At 40.7% G+C, this 18,939-nt stretch overlaps 1 protein-coding gene across 1 annotated transcript in view; it reads left to right on the top strand.

The window, feature by feature from the left end:
* The first annotated feature begins 1,362 nt into the window (after positions 1–1,362).
* Positions 1,363–18,939, top strand: part of MTNR1A (melatonin receptor 1A) — a 39,506-nt gene continuing 21,929 nt past the window's right edge. The window contains exon 1 of the mRNA XM_043553917.1: positions 1,363–1,588. Coding sequence (XP_043409852.1) covers positions 1,363–1,588 — 226 coding nt within the window. The remainder of the gene's footprint in view (positions 1,589–18,939) is intronic.

Genomic DNA, 18,939 nt, shown 5'->3' with positions numbered 1-18,939 from the left:
TGATCTCAGGGTCGTGCGTTCAAGCCCCACATTTGACAAGGAGCCTACTTAAAAATTTAAATTAATTAAAAACCTCTATTACTCAACTTATTTAATGTACCTATTAATTTCTAAGTTCCTTCCTTAATGCTGCCCTTCCTGCATGTCACTTCTGTAGCTCACAAATGCCCCATAGCACACACACCCTGCCATCTGGAGGGTAAGGGCTGTGTTTTGAGCCAAGTCTGTGAATTACTTCCCGAGCAAGTACTTTCATGAATGCCATGGAATTGATTGGAACCTAGGACTTTGCAGATTGCCTGGACACCTTCAATGGCCAAGTGAAGTTATTTGCTTTTAAGTCTTATTTATTTTTGCGAGAGCCAGCGAGCACGCACAAACGGGGGAGGGCAGAGAGACAGGCGACAGAGAATCCCTAGCAGGCTTGGAGCTGTCATCACAGAGCCAGATGTGGGGCTTGAATTCACAAACCATGAGATCGTTGACCCGAGCGGATGTCGAGTCCACGCTTAACCAACTGAGCCACCCAAACGCCCCGAGTGAAGCTCTTTTTAAAAGCTCGAGGGTGAGTATGTGCCAAACCTAATCTTGGACGTCTACAGGGAGAGAGCACACGGCTAGGATCGGTACCACTCCTGGAAGAAGTCAGCTGGAGAAAATGCGGCTGCCGGAGCAAGACCGCGGCTACTCTGAAACCATTCGGTCCGCTGACGTTTGAAATCGAAACGAAATGTGCACAGTTGCTTTGAATCAGCCCTCCCGGTGGAATCTTCCCGCCATTTCAAGGGGCCATTTCCAGTGTCCGGATTCTCCACCGGGGGCAGCAACCAGAGGCACGCACAGAGGCTGAGGCTGAGAACTTGGAATTTTTAAATTGGAAACGTTATTTTTATTTTTAATTGAAGGAGACAGAGTTGACCTACCGAACCCTTACAGCGTTCAAGAAAGATCAAAATAAAAGTAGCTTTGTGGGGGGGGAAGATTATGAAAATTCTGGCTTGCCTTTGCAGTACGGAGGGCGGAGGAGCTGGGGAAAATTTCTGTTCCATGAATGGTGCAACACTTGAGAAAGTTCCTTGACTTTTCCCACCTGTGGCTTCGCGGGGCGCGCTGCCAGGCTGGAGCTCGGGCGGCCCGGCGCAGGCAGCCCGCACGGGGGCGCTGTGGCCACGGGCTGAGCCCCGGGGGACCGAGGAGCCTCCGGGCGGCTGCCCTGTGTCCCCGGGCTGCAGGTGGCGGGGAAGCGGCGGAGCGGGCAGGGCGGCCGCGGGGGAGCGCTCGGGATGGGGCGTAGACGCGGGCAGGGCCCGGAGGAGCCCTGAGCCGCGGGCCGGGTGGCGCCGCGCTCTGAGGGCAGGCGCGATGGCAGGGTCGTGGGGCGCCCCGGGCGGGACCCTGAAGGGCAACGGCAGCGCGCTGCTCAACGCCTCGCAGCGGGCGCCCGGCGGCGGGGAGGGGGCGCGGCCGCGACCCTCCTGGCTGGCCTGCACGCTCGCCTTCACCCTCATCTTCACCATCGTGGTGGACGTCCTGGGCAACCTCCTGGTCATCCTGTCCGTGTATCGGAACAAGAAGCTGAGAAACGCAGGTAGGGTCTCCGGGGGGGGGGGGGGGGTCCCGGCCGCCCCCCCAACCTTCACCCGACGGCCGCCTCCCCTCCTTCCTGGCCGCTTTGCGGAACGCAGCTCCCTGGCCCCAGCTGTTCATCAGCTTTTTCTAAAAAAGTGCGTTTTTCTTACAAACTGGGGGCTTAATTTTTCCCAAAGGGACAGAAGCCTGTCACTTTACTTTTCCTTTAACCTGCATGTGTAAGTTTTCTCTTTTCTCTCTCTCTCCCCTCCCCTCCAAGAAAACAGGGAGTCTGAAGTCCTCAAGGGGGTAGAAAACTCAACCAGAGTCAGATCCTCCTAATTTTAGGGGAAACCCCCACCATACGGTTTTCAGTTTCTGAGGTTTTACTGGATTGAGAGATTGCAGAAAGTTCCTCAAGAAGTCCTTGGCAATCAGATCAATGAGCTTACCAATTGTTCCTCCCAACTTTGTTACAATAGGAGAAAATATAGAAGCTGGTGAAATGATAGAGCCATTATTTTGGTTTTGTTGTCAGGAGTAGTTTTCAGTTTGGGGCACGCAATTTACAAAGACTCATGAAGGCCCCTAAATGAGGTTATTACTCCTCCAAGTTAGAATGTAAACTTGTTGCCATTTTAAAAGAAATTGTTACAGAAAAGAATATATTTACATATAACTACCACCTAAAGCTAATTTTGTGTTTGAGTTTAATTTGCTTTATCGTCCAAGCAATGAACTGAAATTGGTTTATCTTGGGTGGGAGACCAGGGACGGCCTTGCATAGGACAGGGGGTGTTCAGATCTTTAAGTGATGAGGTACTTAGCTCTTTAGCTGGAGGCTGACTTTCTGGAGGTGGGGGTGGGGAGGGGAAAGAACCTTGCACTTACATGTTTGTCAAAAAGCAGTATTTTTTGTTCTAATAAGGTAGTAGGTCACACTCTAATTTTCTTTAGCTGCCCTCCGGGAGGGCCCCCTTTTTCTCTATAATGCTTGCGACAGGGAATGGTTTAAGCTCAGTCAGGTAAGCATCCGACCCTTGATCTCAGCTCAGGTCATGATCTCCTGGTTTGTGAGTTCGAGCCCCACGTGGGGCTCTTTGCTGGCAGCACAGAACCTGCTTCAGATCCTCTGTCCCTCTTGCTTTCTACCTCCCACCCCCCCGCCCTGCTCACATTCTCTGAAAAAAAAAAAAATCTTTTTTAGAAAAAGAATTAACTTGATTATCACCTGCTAACACAAAGTGAATTTGAGTTAGTCCACTGAATAACCTCATTTCACATACGATTGGGCTTAAACTAGAGGAATTCTGCCTTCAAGAAGAGGCTCTTTGAAGAAAACATAGGCAGGAAGCTCCTTGGCATCAGTCTTGGTGATGATTTTTTGAATCTGACACCAAAAGGAGGAGGAACAAAAGCACAAATAAAGAGCTGGGATTACATCAGACTAAAAAGCTTCTGCACAGGAAAGGAAACTATCAACAAAATGAAAAGGCAACCTGCTGACTGGGAGAGACTATTGGCAATCCATGTTAGATAAGGGGCTAATACTTAAAATATTATATACGATATATATATATAATATATATACGATATATATAATATATATGGAATATATATACGGAATATATAATACGACATATATAATATATACGGAAATCATACACCTCAGCAGCAAAAAAGTAATCTGATTTAAAAACAGGCAGAAGGTCTGAATAGACAGTTTTTTCAAAGATGACATCCAGATGGTCAACAAACACGCGAAAGGATGCTCAGCGTAACCCATCAGGGAAATGCAAATCAAAACCATAATGAGGTATCGCTCCACCCCCATCAGATGGCTATTATCAAAAAGAAGGAATAACAAGGGCTGGTGAGGATGTGGAGGAAAGGGAACCCTGTGCACTGTTGTAAATTGTTAGGATGCAAATCGGGGCAGCCACTGTGGAACAGTATCGAGGTTCCTCAAAAAATTAAAAATAGGGGCACCTGGGTGGCTCAGTTGCCTCAGCGTTCCACTTCAGCTCAGGTCAAGATCTCACAGTTCATGCGTTTGAGCCCCACCTCTGCCTGGTAGTGCAGAGCCTGCTTGGGATTCTCGCTCTCTCCTCTCTCTCTGCCCCTCCCCCACTCACACTTTCTCTCACTCTCAAAATAAATAAAGAAACCTTAAAAAATTAAACATAGAACCAGATGATCCAGCAGTTCCGTGCCAAGCAAAAACAAAAATGCTAACTCAAAAAGATATCTGCACCCCCATGTTCGCTGGGGGATTATTTGCAATAGCCGAGATATGGAAACAACTTTTGTGTCCATCAACAATGAATGGAGAAAGATGTACTATATATATACATACATATATGAACACATATATATACATACACACATATGCATACATATGTACAGAAGTTACACACACACACGGATGAAATCTTGCCATTTGTGATAACATGGATAGACCTTCAGTGCATTATGCTACCTGAAATAAGTCAGAGAAAAGACCAGTACCATAAGAGAGACCAGTCTCTCTTAAATGTGAAATCTAAAAACACAAATAAGGGCACCTGGGTGGCTCAGTTGGTTAAGTGTCCAGCTTCGGCTCAGGTCACGATCTCACAGCTCATGGGTTCGAGCCCCGCATGGAGCTCTGTGCTGACAGCTCAGAGCTTGGAGCCTGCTTCAGATTCTGTGTCTCCTTCTCTCTCTGCCTCTCCTCTGCTCACACACTGTCACGTTCTCTCTCAAAAATAAACATTAAAAATTTTTTAAAAGGGCTTATTAGAAAAAATCTTTAAAAAAAAAAATTGCCTGTCATCCCCAGGCGCCAAGCAGTGGGGGAAGCCTGCTTTCTCATCGTGGCTGATTTCTTGCCAGTCTCCACTGTTCCCTCTATTTCTGGGATCTGGGGGTGCTGGCTCTGCTTATAATAGGTTAATCTGCTTCGCAGACTCATTGTGTTAGTGATTGCTTTAATTTCTTGGATTAGGATTTGATAACTGGACTTTTGCTCTGACCCCGTTCAATGCATTCCTGTCTCCTTGCAAAAACAGACACAAAAGAGGCTCCTTCCCTCCCAGCAATAAAAGCAGTTTTCTGTGGGCCAGACACAGTTCTGAAAGCCACGTAAACCGAATCCTTGGGGAAGCGCTGTAGTAGGGTGCTACCCTTAGCCTCCTCACAGGGGAGGAACTGAGGGCACAGATTGGTCGTGTGCACTCTAGGCACACGGTGGAGCAGGGTATCGAACCCACAGAGCTTGTCCCCAGAGCTCATTCTGCCTTGCTGATAGCAACTATTATATCATTGGGAAGTTTGGGTCTTGCAAGAACTTCCATTTAAAAAAAACATTCACATGCCTGAAACAATTCAGCTTCTTCTGTTTTGTGAAAAATAGTTGTACAAAGGGTGCCTTCCACACGACTTTGTATTTTGTATTCAATAGCAAGTTTTCAATACGGCCGCCCAGGGCACACTACATTTCTGTGGCTAGCCGGGAGACCCGTTGTGAGCTTTCATTTGCAAAGCTTTAGACCTGTCATATTTTTATAATTGGGATTTTGTTTCTTCACTTGTACCACTGCTGCAATTCAAACCATTTGAGGCTTTCTAGAATGGTTGATAATTTTGAAACAGAGAGAGAGAGAGAGAGAGAGCTGATTCCAGCGAGTTATAGGATGCTTATCAAGAGTTCTCATGATTGTTCGATCCTTCCATTTCAGTTAAATTATTGTGTTGGTATTAATGAGATAAGACTCAAAGAAGAGAACAGAAGAAATGAGGTAAGGAAATAAGAAAACTAAGGCATCTGCAGCTTTGACGTTTCCTTTGGAAATCTGATATAAAGGCGGGCTTAATTTACGCCCCTCCCTCGCCTAAGAGGGTATGTTGACAGGTGACTTCCCCGAGAAGAAATGTAAAATGTTTCACAGCCGTATCTCAGGGGCACTGGTCAGTCGGAGCAGACACAGGCTCCAAAAGCCCACCAGGCTCTTAGCTGCTGGGGTGCAGCTCTCTCCTGTCCAAACTGTGAGACTAGAATTGGTACCACCGCGTTCCATCTTCTGAGTCAATTTCACAGCCTAGTAATGGGAAGAGTCCTGCCCTGGGACACTAGGATTAATATCGTTGCTCTCTACTTTGTGATCTGAGACATCAGGTAAGTTATCCAAGCCTCACTGTCCCCATTTGTCAACTACAGAAGGCCTCTCACGTCTTAGCCTCACACAATTGTTGCAGTTACCTAGTGAGACCACGCGTATGGGAAAGGACACATTGCATGTGGAAAATGATGCGTACTTTGAAAAGGACGAACTAGGTAATGTTATGTGTTCTTTTTTTCTAGGTATAGCTAACAAGGGTGTATTAAAAACTGTTAAGTGTTTTTTGTTAAAAATTGCTAAAAACCATGCACTCTAAACTTACAATTTGTATACTTTCCTCCATGTATATTATGCTTAAAAAAAAACTTTTACTAAAAAAAAATAAAGCAAAAGTCTAGTATCTTGCCTATTGAAAATTCAGTGATCTGGCAATGTAACCTATCTAGAATAGAGCCAGTAAATGGAAAGAAGCAAATACCAGACACCCCCTGATTGCTGATTTGTTCTTAGAATTTTTTCCTAAGTCTATTTATTTTGAGACGGGGGGGGGGGGGGCAGAGAGTGAAGGAGAGAGAGAATCCCAAGCAGGCCCCATGCCATGAGCCCAGAGCCTGATGCAGGGCTTGAACTCACAAACCATGAGATCACGATCTGAGCTGAAATTAAGAGTCAGACATTTGACTGACTGAGCCACCCAGGCGCCCCTGATTTGTTCTTACAGCACTGTAGAGCGCTGAGGCTCGTTGTCCAGAGTATAAGCCATAAATTAGGAGGATGACTGACACATTTAAAGGAACAACACATGCGGCCAACAGCACGGGTTGAAACTGACTCATTAACAACAGGTCTGAAAAACTGAAAAGCACAATCCCTGGAGGGAATGTTGTGAAGAAGAACTCTGCTCACCATTAATTCCTCCTGAAACAGCAGGTGTATTCTGTTTAAGAAGACAGCACCATACTATTTTAGAAAGATACCTGTCTATAGGAGTTTATTATTATTTTTAAATCTGGTACGCAGTGGGGTAAACTGTCAGTATTATAAAAAGAAACAAATTAAAAACTTCCCTAGAATGACTCTAAGACTAGATCATCATCAGCACTGTGTTCTCTGCTTGAGTGTAACTCCTGTTAGGTACAAGACTGAACGCACTGGTTTCTTTCAGGCCTGTATTGTCTCTATCCTTCTTGCGTTTCTACTCAGAGAAGCTGCAAACCTTGGATGCCCCAGGGCTGTTTTTAAGATTCTTACAGTTTTAGGCAGGTATGCCTACTTAAAAAATACTATTTTGGGGGCGCCTGGGTGGCGCAGTCGGTTAAGCGTCCGACTTCAGCTCAGGTCACGATCTCGCGGTCCGTGAGTTCGAGCCCCGCGTCGGGCTCTGGGCTGGTGGCTCAGAGCCTGGAGCCTGCTTCTGATTCTGTATCTCCCTCTCTCTCTGCCCCTCCCCCGTTCATGCTCTGTCTCTCTCTGTCTCAAAAATAAATAAAACGTTAAAAAAAAATTTAAAAAAAATACTATTTTGAGGGGCGCCTGGGTGGCTCAGTCAGTTAAGTGTCTTACTTCGGCTCAGGTCATGATCTCACAGCTTGTGAGTTCAAGCCCCGCATCGGGCTCTGTGCTGACAGCTTAGAGCCTGGAGCCTGCTTCAGATTCTGTCTCTTTCTCTCTCTGCCCCTCCCCACCTAAAATAAACACTAAATTTTTAAAAAACCCCACTATTTTGAAGTCGAGGCATAACGCAGACAATAAAGTGCACAAAACATAAATACGCAGCTTAATATATTTTTCCTTATGTATACACACATGACCGTCACTTTTGGAAATGAAATAAGGGTGTTGAGAGATGGCAGTATTATTATTATTCACAGCTTGAACTAGAACTTACGCCAAGTCTAAGTACTGGAAACCGCCAACATGAATATTTTCTCTTTCACCATCCACAAACAATTGGTTGCCTGTATTGAACTTGACTCTTTGTTTCTATCCTTTGCTCAGATAAGGAAAGCTGAGGCTCACTGCCTCCCCCAGTGCCCTTGGCCACCCTCACCATCAGTTCACCAGTATTCCTGGCTAGGTCCCATCGAATGTGTTCATAGCTACCTTGATTGAGCCCTTGACCACTCTGTTCACTGTACCCCTGGCTGTCATTTTCTCTTTGCTCTCTTTCCTTCTCTTCCTTCGCTTTCTCTTTTCTTCTCCACCACGGTTTCTGACTCTGTTCTTCAATATCTTTTAATCACCATCATTAGGTTTGATCTCTTCAAAGAGGTCACATGTGCATCTGTTTCCTAATTGTGCCATGCATCAGAAAAAAAGATAGTCCTGAACTTACAAATGTATTATATTCTAGAAGTTCTCTTACAAATGCCTTAAAAGAAAAGTTCATCTATATTTTGGCTTCTGTGCTACCCTGCAAAATAATTCAAAGCAGTAATATGTCTGAAATAAAACTCAGAATATCTGGGTCACCTGCCATTCATGAGCTCCTGAGGGCAATCTTCCTTGTTCTAAGTTCTGACTCGCTTGGGATCCTGTGAGAATGGGGACAGGTGGTATGGAAGGGGCATGTGGAAGCTTCCCTTATTAACTCAAATGTCAGGAGAAAGTTCAGGGGCAAGGCATGATGATAGAGGTGGATTTGTCATCACATATGGGGTGCAAACAAGCATATGCATGTGCTTATAGTCAAGCACTCCTGTGTTGGGGACAAACCTGTCACCGGATCCTACAGGGAAGTGTGGGAGGAGCCTGTAAAGAGAACTGATCTAGAACCTGGACTCCAGGTCCTCTTTACTGAATGGACCTGCGATTACAGATAAATCACCATCTCCCCGGACTGTTTTCACATCAGCAAAATGATGGGGTGGGACAAAATCTGAGTCTTTGTGCTTCTAGGATCCTTTTTTGCATGGTGATTAAACTCACTGTGAAGTTGGACATTCTAATGTTATGAGATTGACTAGCAATAAGAATTGTGGGTGCAGGGCTCCTGGGTGGCTCAGTTGGTTGAGCGTTTGACTTCGGCTCAGGTTATGATCTCACGGTTCATGAGTTCGAGCCCCACATGGGGCTGGCTGCTCTCAGCATGGAGCCCGCTTTGGATCCTCTGTCCCCCTCTCTCTCTGCCCCTCCCATGCTCGCTCTCTCAAAAATAATAAACGTTACAAAAAATTAAAAAAAGAATTGTGAATGCAATGTTATATACACATACAGTGATAACAGGCATCACAGACCTAGGATATGGTGTTATGATGAAAGTATGTCTCACTTGTCCTAAACTATCTGGGTGATTCGTGTCCTATCTGCTAAAAAATATCTCAGCAGAACATCTAGTTTCCCTGTTTTCTTTCCCAAGAAATGCTCCCAAGGTTTAGACATTTCCCAAGTAGTTCTCCCTTCTTGGCAGAGAACGAAGTAACCGACTACACAGAGACAATAGGTTGGATCCCTGGGATTTATGCAGGTTCTTGTGAGCTTGGGTGGGATGCACTGGGGACACTTATGATGAACTGACCCACGGTGTATGGGTGTGAACAGTCCCCCTGGGGGAGCTTTCTGGCCTCTGGTTGGACCACCTGGACTGGCTCTTCTAGGCCTGTAGTAACCCCTTCAAAAATTTAACCACTTAGGAGGAACAGGCTAGGTTGGCAGCCAGCCAACCTTGTTGGTGACAACACACATCTAAAGAACTGGGGGGTTCACATGCGTGAGCATGTCACTCTTAGGTGTTCAAAGATGGAAGGAAGATAGAAGGAAGATAGATAGGTGTTCAAAGATAGAAGGAAGCCCTTCACCGTGTTACAGAATAAAGAATCAGACAATCTCTCCTGCAAAATCAGTTTGGGATGTCTCTACTGCGGTCCTGAAGGCGGCTAGTTTCATAGTTTACTGGTGATTTAAAAACCAGTGTTCTGTGGGATCTTTAAAGCCAAAAACATCAAACAAAATATCTGTTTATGAACCAAATGCCCCAATCCCACAATAAAAATAAAAACCATACATTTGGGGGCACCTGGGTGGCTCAGTTAAGTGTCCGACTTCGGCTCAGGTCACGGTCTTGCAGTTCGTGGGTTCGAGCCCCACGTCAGGCTCTGTGCTGACGGCCAAGATTCTGCTTCGGATTCTGTCTCCCTCTCTCCCTGCCCCTCCTCTGCTCACGTGTGCTCTCTTTCTCAATAAACATTAAAACAAACAAAAGCCAATACATTTTGGACAATATTATTGAGTCAGTTTCTCCTTTCAGAAATCTTTTTTTCATAAAGGTTCATTTTGCCTGTTACAGTCTCTTCTTCCTTAAAGTGATGCTGTCCTATGATTCATTTAATATCCAGAGAATCCAGATATAAAGTAAATAGAATTCTAACAAAGGTCTAACTTCTGGGACATGCGCAATTAGAACAGATCCAGAGTATTCCTCAAAACTCAGCTCCGGTGTCTTAATTGAAAATCTAAACCTTTTGTGATAAAAGTAAAACCTCTTTTATATTGTTCTCATCCATAACTGATTTTGCAAAAACTGCTGGTCATCTTATGATGAACATTTCCATTTAAAACAGGAGTATTTTCCAGCGCCCTTATCAAGCTAACCCCTATTATTAAAGGCATTTAGATTTTCAATCCTACAATTTTATTTTGCAAATTTATTAATTCAGGCGTGAAACGTTTTTCAAGCTTGAGAAAAGGAAAGTAGGCAACTTGTGAGATTGTTGTGTGCGGTGCACTTTTCACAGACAGCTATTTTGATCTGATTTCTGCAGATGAGGTATAAAAATAACCTCTTATTTAGGAGGCCTAGTGCTTTGTACTTGTGCACATAGAGCAATTCTCAATTTTCAAAGCACTTCCCCACATTTTATTTGTTCTTATATAGACCTCCTCAGGTAGATTAAAAAAAAAAACCCAACAACCCTGAAACTCCAAATTCACAGATGAATGATCAGTATTTCTTACTCCAGCATACAACCCAGTGCGAAACAGTGGAAGGGGCACAGGAATGAAAATCTGAAGACCCAGGCTGAGTCCTTTATATCTGCGATACCTTTATTTGTAATATGTGTTGGGTCTAGTTATTTAATCTGTCTAAGCCTTAGTTCCCCATCTTGTGTCACAGGGATGCTAGGAGAATAGATTTAGATTCGGCCCACCCATCCACCCACCTATCGCCTTGAAATTATAAAATACTACAGAAATAATGCTATCGTGTTATTATTAGTATGTATTCTACAATTAGTGCTTTTTATGTTATTTTTTTAATGCTCATTTTTTTTTTAAGTGGACAATATGAATGATAAGTGAAATGAGTCAGAAACTAAACATTTAGGATTGAATTCTCTTTGGCAACATTATGGAAATTGCATAAATTCTCTTAGGTGTCCATTTTCCCTTTCATAATAAACATTATCCCCCTGCAGCATGTAGCACTGAGATTCTGATTGTTTCAATATCCAACCTTTGAGAGGCTGATTATTTCAATATCCAAGCCATTCTCTAATTTAAAATGAATCACCTCTGCAAGCTACAATAACTTTCTCAGACAAGTATTTACCATTCAAAAACTTATGACCTAAATGTATGTACAGACGTGGAAAATGATTTCAAGCTAACAAAGTCAATGTTTAACACAATTCACTATCTGATAGAATTCTTCTCTGTACTGTTGACATTCTCTTCCTACAGCTCTTCATGATATTTAAAATTATTGATTCAAGGCAATATTCTATTTGTAAAGACATTTTATTGATTTTTTTTCTCTTGCATGCTTGGCTACTGTTTAAATTTTTCTGTTTTTTTTTTTCTGGTTTGTGTAGTATTTTATTATTGAACCCCAAATTTTATCCAAATTTGCCAAAGTAATCCTCAGAATTGCCTGGAAACCGGATTAAGACTCCTAAATATGTCATTGAGTTTTCGTCTACAGGATTAAATTTGGATCTGATCTTTGGTTCCTCCACCTATTCATTGCATAAGAAAGTAGCAACTTTCAGCATTAATCGTGGATATGATGGAGGTTATTTTTGCTAGCTTTCACAATCATTTTTCCCTTGGCTATTCTGAAAGGTAACCAAAGATAAAATGTCCTAAATTAAACCTCCTGCATTTAGTTCTTACCAACATTTGATGATTCTGTTTTTTAAAATACCTGATTTGAAAAGTATCTGAATTGAAAACAATTCCATTTACAATTGCACCATAAAGAATAAATGCTTAGGAATAAACTTAGCCAAGGAGATGAAAGATCTGTACTTTGAAAACGATAAAATACTGCTGAAAGAAAGTGAAGATGACACAAACAAGTGGAAAGATATACCATGCTCATGGATTGGAAGAATTCATATTGTGAGGATGTCTGCCCTACGCAAAGCAATTTACAGATTCGATGCGATCGTTATCAAAATGCCATATTATTATTCCACATAGAATAAACAATCCTACAATTTGTATAGAATCACAAAAGACCCGGAATAGCCAAAGCAATCTTGAGAAAGAAGAACAAAGCTGGAGGCATCGCAATCCTAGATTTCAAGATATACTACAAAGCTGTAGGAGTCTAAACAATATGGTATTGGCATAAAAATAGACACAAAGATAAATGGAACAGAACAGAGAGTCCAGGAATAAACCCACAGTTATACGATCAATTAATTTATGACAAAGGAGGCAAGAATATACAGTGGAGAAAAGACAGTCTCTTCAAATAAATGGTGCTGTGAAACTGGAGACCTACGTGCCAAAGAATAAAATTGGACCAGTTTCTTATACCATACACAAAAATAAACTCTAAATGGACTAAAGACCTAAATGTGAAACCATAAAAATCCTAGAGAGAACACAGGCAGTCATTTCTCTGACACTGGTCATAGCAGCATTTTTCTAGATATGTCTCCTCAGGTGAAGGAAACAAAGGCAAAAATAAACTATTAGGAGTACATCAAAATAAAAACAGTTTTTGCACAGTGAAGGAAATCATCAACAGAACTAAAAGTCAACCTACTGAATGGAAGTTACTTCCAGACGATACCTCCGAAAAGCAATTAATATCCAAAACATATAAAGAACTTATACAACTCAATATAAAAAAACAATCTGAATAAAAAGTGGACCGAAGACATAAACAGAAATTATTCCAAGAGGACATACAGATGGCCAACAGACACATAAGAAAATGCTCAATATCGCCAATAATCAGGAGTATGCAAATCAAAACCACAATGAAGTAACATCTCACATCTGTTAGGATGGCTATAATCAAGAAGAAGAAACAACAAGTGTTGGCAAGGACATAAAGAAAAGAAATCCCTCATGCGCTGTTGGTGGGAATGGAAATTGGTACAGCCACTGTGAAAAACAGTATGGAGGTTCCTCCAAACATTAAAAATAGAAATACCCCATGATTCAATAATTCCACTACTGGTTATTTATCCAAAGAAAACAAAAACACCAACCTGTAAAGATCTATGTCCCATATTCATTGTAGCATTATTTATAACAGCTGAGATATGGAGACAACTGAAGTGTCCATCGATAGCTGTGTGGATAAAGAATTTGACACACACACACAAACACAATGGAATATTAATCATAAAAAAGAATGAGATCTTGCCATTTGCCACAACATAAGTCGGCCTAGGCGGTATTATGCTAAGTGAAGTGAGTTAAAGAAAGACAAATACCATTCAGTTTTACTTATATGTGGAATCACCCAACACACACACACACACACACACACACACACACACACACACACAGAAAAGACCCATAAACACAGAGAATTGGTGGTTGTCAGAGAGGAGGGAGATAGGAGATGGGCAAATTGGTTAAGGGGAAAGGGAAGTTTAGGATTCCAGTTATGGGGTGAATAAATCACACGAATGACAGGTATAGCAAAGGGAACGTATTCAATGGTATTTCACTAGTGTATGGTGACTGATGGTAGCTACATCTGTGGGGAGCAGAGCATCACAGATACAGATGTTGACTCACTATGTTGTGTGCCAGAAACTAATGCAACATTGTAGGTCAATTATACGTCAATTAAAAAAAAATACCCGTTTGGAAAAATATCTGCTTTGGACGTCGTTTTAAATCTCCATAGAGTCTCTGGACATTGTTCTAATTCTTTATTAGTATCTTTAAAAAATGATAATTGGAATATTTGAGGTGAATAGCGCGATCTAAGATGGCTTGAGTTTCCTCCCTTAAGCGGTTTTAAGTTGCCTCGCTGAGCGAAATGCCCTATTTTCTAGCATAAGAAATATGCACGCTCTCAGGATGTTTCTAGGCTACCAGAGGCAATTAACAGATTGTTTTTAAAGAAGCAGTTGTTCATGCTTAGAACTCCGCATGGTAACACCAGTGTCACCCACCCCTGCCTTTGTAAAGATGCTTCCTTAATCAGCATCCTAAGTTCTTCACCTTTCAAATAGGTTGGCTAACCAAGTTTACATGACACCTGGGGGCTGTATGTGACATGCAAGAAATTTCAGTGAAATTCAATGATACTGCAAGTGCGGAATAAACTTCTGGATTTTCGATTGAGATGTCCTAAGATTTATTCTTCTACAGAGCTATCCACTTTCGGCAATCACACTGAAAGCATTCATCTTAGAAAAAAGGGACAAGAAAAAGAACAACAAACAAATCTACTTGGCGCTGAATATTATTCAGGCTACTTAGGTTGAATTTGAGTTGTGGCACTTCCGGCTTAAAAGGATGCTTGCCTGCTCTGACAGTGAGCGCTTTTGGAACTTACTGGATTGAATATTCATTTAAGTCAATACTTACTGCATACCTACAGTTTAAGACAGAATATAAATTGTCAGCAAATACTTGTTGGTTTGTCAAAATACAAGATGACATGCTAAGCTTGGATCCTACTTCCAAAGAGGTTGCTTTCATTCGGGCACTTAAAATTCTTTTATTTTCAAAAAAAAAAATTAAGACCTGGCATACAGAGGTATAAGACTAGAAACATGTTTATATAGCAGAAAAATTTTTCAAGAGGAATTTGCAAGTTGGCTGGTTAGATGGCAGCTGAAGCCTGAAGTAGTCATGAGATGTTTTAAAAGATCCTGCCTAGGGGCAGCTGGGTGACAGTTGGTTAAGGCTGACTTCAGCTCCGGTCACGAGTTCGAGCCTCACACGGGCTGTTGGCTGTCAGCGTGGAGCCCACTTTGGATTCTCTGTTCCTCTCCCTCTCTCCCCCTCCTTCCTGTATTCATTCTTTCTCTCTTTCTCTCTCTCTCTCAAAAAACAAACAAACAAAAAAGATCCTGCTTGACTGACAGATGCTAACTCCACTCACCATGGTGAGCATTTTGTGATGTACATGAAAGTCGAATCACTGTGTTGTTTGTAAACGTGGAACTAATATAATATTGTAGGTCAGCTCTATTCCAATGAAAAATCTTAAAAAATTTAAAATAATTTAAATTATTCATGGTGTAGCTAAAATTCAAATTAAAAATAAATAAATAAAAGCTGTTACCTCAGGATGAAAAAATAGGTAATAAATAGGGAAACATGAAAGTGAGTTCACACAAGGGGCAGAATTAAGGAGAGAACCTCCGAGTAATTGTCAGTAATGGAGACACAGCCTAGCAATTTGCGAGTAATACACTCGCTCATATCTTCTGGAGAAAGTAATACAGCCTGAAAAAACACCTGTTGGAGAAGGTTTGAGAACTTGCCTGCTAACTTAAATTTTAAAACCTTTTCTGACATAGTTATTAAAGGGAAGATGATAATATTACAACCAATAACTAGTTATTTCCTCTTTTCTAATTTTCTTAACATACTTAGAAATACAAAACTCTCTTATAATCTTGAAAGGGGTAACGGGCTTTGTTTCTAGCTTTTTACTTTACTTATTTTTATTTAGTTAACACACAGTCCAATATTGGTTTCAGGAGTAGAATTTAATGATTCATCACTTACAACAACTAGTGCTCATCACAACAAGTGCCCTCTATTTAAATGTCTTTTTTTTTAAATTTATTTTTGAGAGAGAGAGCGTGAGCGAGGGAGGGGTAGAGAGAGAGGGGGACAGAGGAATGAAGCGGGCTCTGAGCTGACAGCAGCGAGCCCGATATGGGGCTCAAACTCGTGAACCATGTGATCATGACCGGAGCCAAGGATGGACATTCAACTGACTGAGCTACCCAGGCGCCCCAACAAGTGCCCTCCTTAATACTCATCACCCATCTAGCCCATCCCCCACCCACCTCCATCAACCCTCAGTTTGTTCTCTATCATTAAGATTCTCTCGTGGTTTGTTTCTTCTCTTTTTCCCCCTCCTTCCCACATGTTGATCTGTTTTGTTTCTTAAATTCCACTTATGAGTGAAAGCATACAGTATGTATTTCTCTCATTGACTTATTTTGCTTAGTGTAATACTCTCTACTCCATGTCACCGAAAATGGCAAGATTTCATTCTTTTTGACGGCTGAGTAATATTCCATTGTGTGTGTGTGTGTGTGTGTGCGCGCGCGCGTGTGCAGGTATTAAATCTTTACCATGTAAGTTTTTTAAAAGCTTGTTTACAAAACAGGTTAGAGATAGAGATAGAGGGAGGTTACACGTATATAAAGTTGTTTTATATTTAATACTTTATATATAAAACATTCCTTATCTGTGGAAAGTTAGTTCTTTATAGACTCAATTATTTTTGGTAGTACGTTCCCTCTGAAGAATGTGGGATGTGGAACCAGATAACCTGGAGTAAAATCCTGGCCCTGCCATCCAATGGGTGTGACCTTGGGAAATGTATTTGTTTAATTTCCTCACTTATTAATTCAGGACAGTACTAATGCTGTAAGGATTACAGGATTGCTAAACTTAAAGTTCATTGTGTTTTAAATGTAACATCCTGGGAAACACAATAAATTCTTTGTTATTTAGTACTTGGGTAGAATTAAGACAGGTGAATGTATTTTTATTTCTAAGGCAGAGTACAATACTTCACACTACTTTAGGTACTTAAGTTCTTTTTTGTTTCTTAAAATATTTTATTTTTATGTAATCTCTACACCCAACGTGGGGCTTGAACTCACAACCCTGAGATCATGAGTCACATGATCTACTGACTGAGCCAGCCAGGTGCCCCTAAGTATTTAAATTCTAAGAACATAAAAAGGAGAGTCACATTTCGAATTTCTAAAATGAACTTTATGAGAATCTTAATTCATACTTTTGTAGTACTAGCTTTTATTTCATTTCTCCTCCCATTTTAGCGTATAAATAGGATGATACTATGATTGTTCCTGTTTAAATAATGACAGTAATTCTTGTTTGGAATTTAGCAATTTAGAGCTCTTGTCTAATTAGAAATATTACTAAGCGCCATTGATTTCCTTTTATAAGCTGAGATTTCACAGAATTCTTCAAGATAAAGAAAATAAAGACTACAATCTCAGAGTGAACACGAGCTTTTTTTTTGATTGCCTGTTAATGTGGTTAAAATATGTTTTTAAAGTTGTTTGTGTTTAAAGTTTTATTCTTGATTTTGTAATATAAATAATGGTGTAGACATCAGTAATTTGGTTAAGTTTTTAATTCCAGTTAACATACAGCGTTATGTTAACTTCAGGTGTACAATATAGTGTATTCAACACTTCCATACATGACCCAGGACTCCACACGGCAAGTGAACTACCCAATCCCCATCACCTATTTAACCAATCCCCCAACCCCCTCTCCCTCTGGTAACCATCAGTTTGTTCTCTATAATTAAGAGTCTGTTTCTCAGTTTACCTCTCTCTCTCTCATGTTTTTTCCCTTTGCTCATTTGTTTTGTGTCTTAAATTCCACATGTGTGAAATCAATCATACGGTATTTGTCCTTCTCTGCCTGACATTATTTCATTTACTATTATACCTTCTAGCCCCTTCCATGTTGCAAATGGCAAGATTTCATTACTTTTTTCCATGGCTAATATTCCATTATATATATATTATATTATTATATATTATATTAATATATATTAATATATAATATATAATATATTAATATATATTATATATTATATTAATATATATTATATATTATGTTATAATATATATTATAATATATATTATATATTTTATAATACATTATATATATTATATATTATATTATAATATATAACATATTATATGTATTATATATTATATTATAATATATATTATATTATATATTATATTATATTATATATATTATATTATATATAATATATTATATATATTATATATAATATATAATATATAATATATATTATATTATATATTATATATATATGCATATGCCACTTCTTTATCCATATATCAGTGCCCATTGATGGGCACTTGCACTATTTCCAGACTTCGTTTATTGTAAATAATGTTGCTATTAACATAGGGGTGCATGCATCCCTTTGAATCAGTGTTTTTGTATTTGGGGGGTAAATATCCAGTGGTGCAATTGTTATAGTTTTAACTTTTTTAAGGAATCTCCACTCTGTTTTGCACAGTGGCCGCACCAGTTTGCAGTCCCACCAAGAGTGCACGTGTTCCTTTTTCTCCACAGCCTCAATGACACCTGTTGTTTCTTGGTTGTTGATCTTAGCCATTCTGACAGGGATGAGGTGGTGGCTCGTTGTACTTTTGATTTCCATTTCCCCGATGGTAAGATATGATGGGCATCTTTTCATGTTGGCCATCTGAGAGGTCTTCTTTAGAGAAACGTCTGTTCATGTCTTCTGCTCATCTTTTAATTGGATTATTAGACTTTGGGTGTTGAGTTCTTTATATATTTTGGATACTAACCCTTTATCAGAGATGTCGTTTGCCAAGTATCTTCTCCCATTCTGTAGGTTGCCTTTTAGTTTTGTTGATGGTTTCCTTTGCTGTGCAAAGCTTTTTATTTTGATGGAGTTCCAATAGTTTATTTTTGCTTCTACGTCCCCTGCCTCAGAAGACACGACTAGAAAAATGTTATTATGGCTGATGTCAAAGAGGTTATTGCCTGTGTTCTAGGATTTTTATGGTTTCAAGTCTCACATTTAGGGCTTTAATCCATTTTGAATTTATTTTTGTGTATAATAAAGTGGTCCAGTTTCGTTCATTTGCTTGTTGCTGTCCAGTTTTCCCCACGCTAGTTGTTTGGAGAATGTCCTTCTCCCATTGGATATTCTTTCCTGCTTTATTGAAAATTAATCAACCATTGGGGCGCCTGGGTGGCTTAGTCGGTTAAGCGACCGACTTCAGCTCAGGTCATGATCTCACAGTCCGTGAGTTCGAGCCCCGCGTCGGGCTCT

This window comes from Prionailurus bengalensis, chromosome B1 (genome assembly GCF_016509475.1).
Source record: "Prionailurus bengalensis isolate Pbe53 chromosome B1, Fcat_Pben_1.1_paternal_pri, whole genome shotgun sequence".
NCBI classification, from domain to species: domain Eukaryota; kingdom Metazoa; phylum Chordata; class Mammalia; order Carnivora; family Felidae; genus Prionailurus; species Prionailurus bengalensis.
The sequence above is the reverse complement of the archived record's forward strand: the minus strand, read 5'-3'. Positions and strand labels throughout refer to the sequence as shown.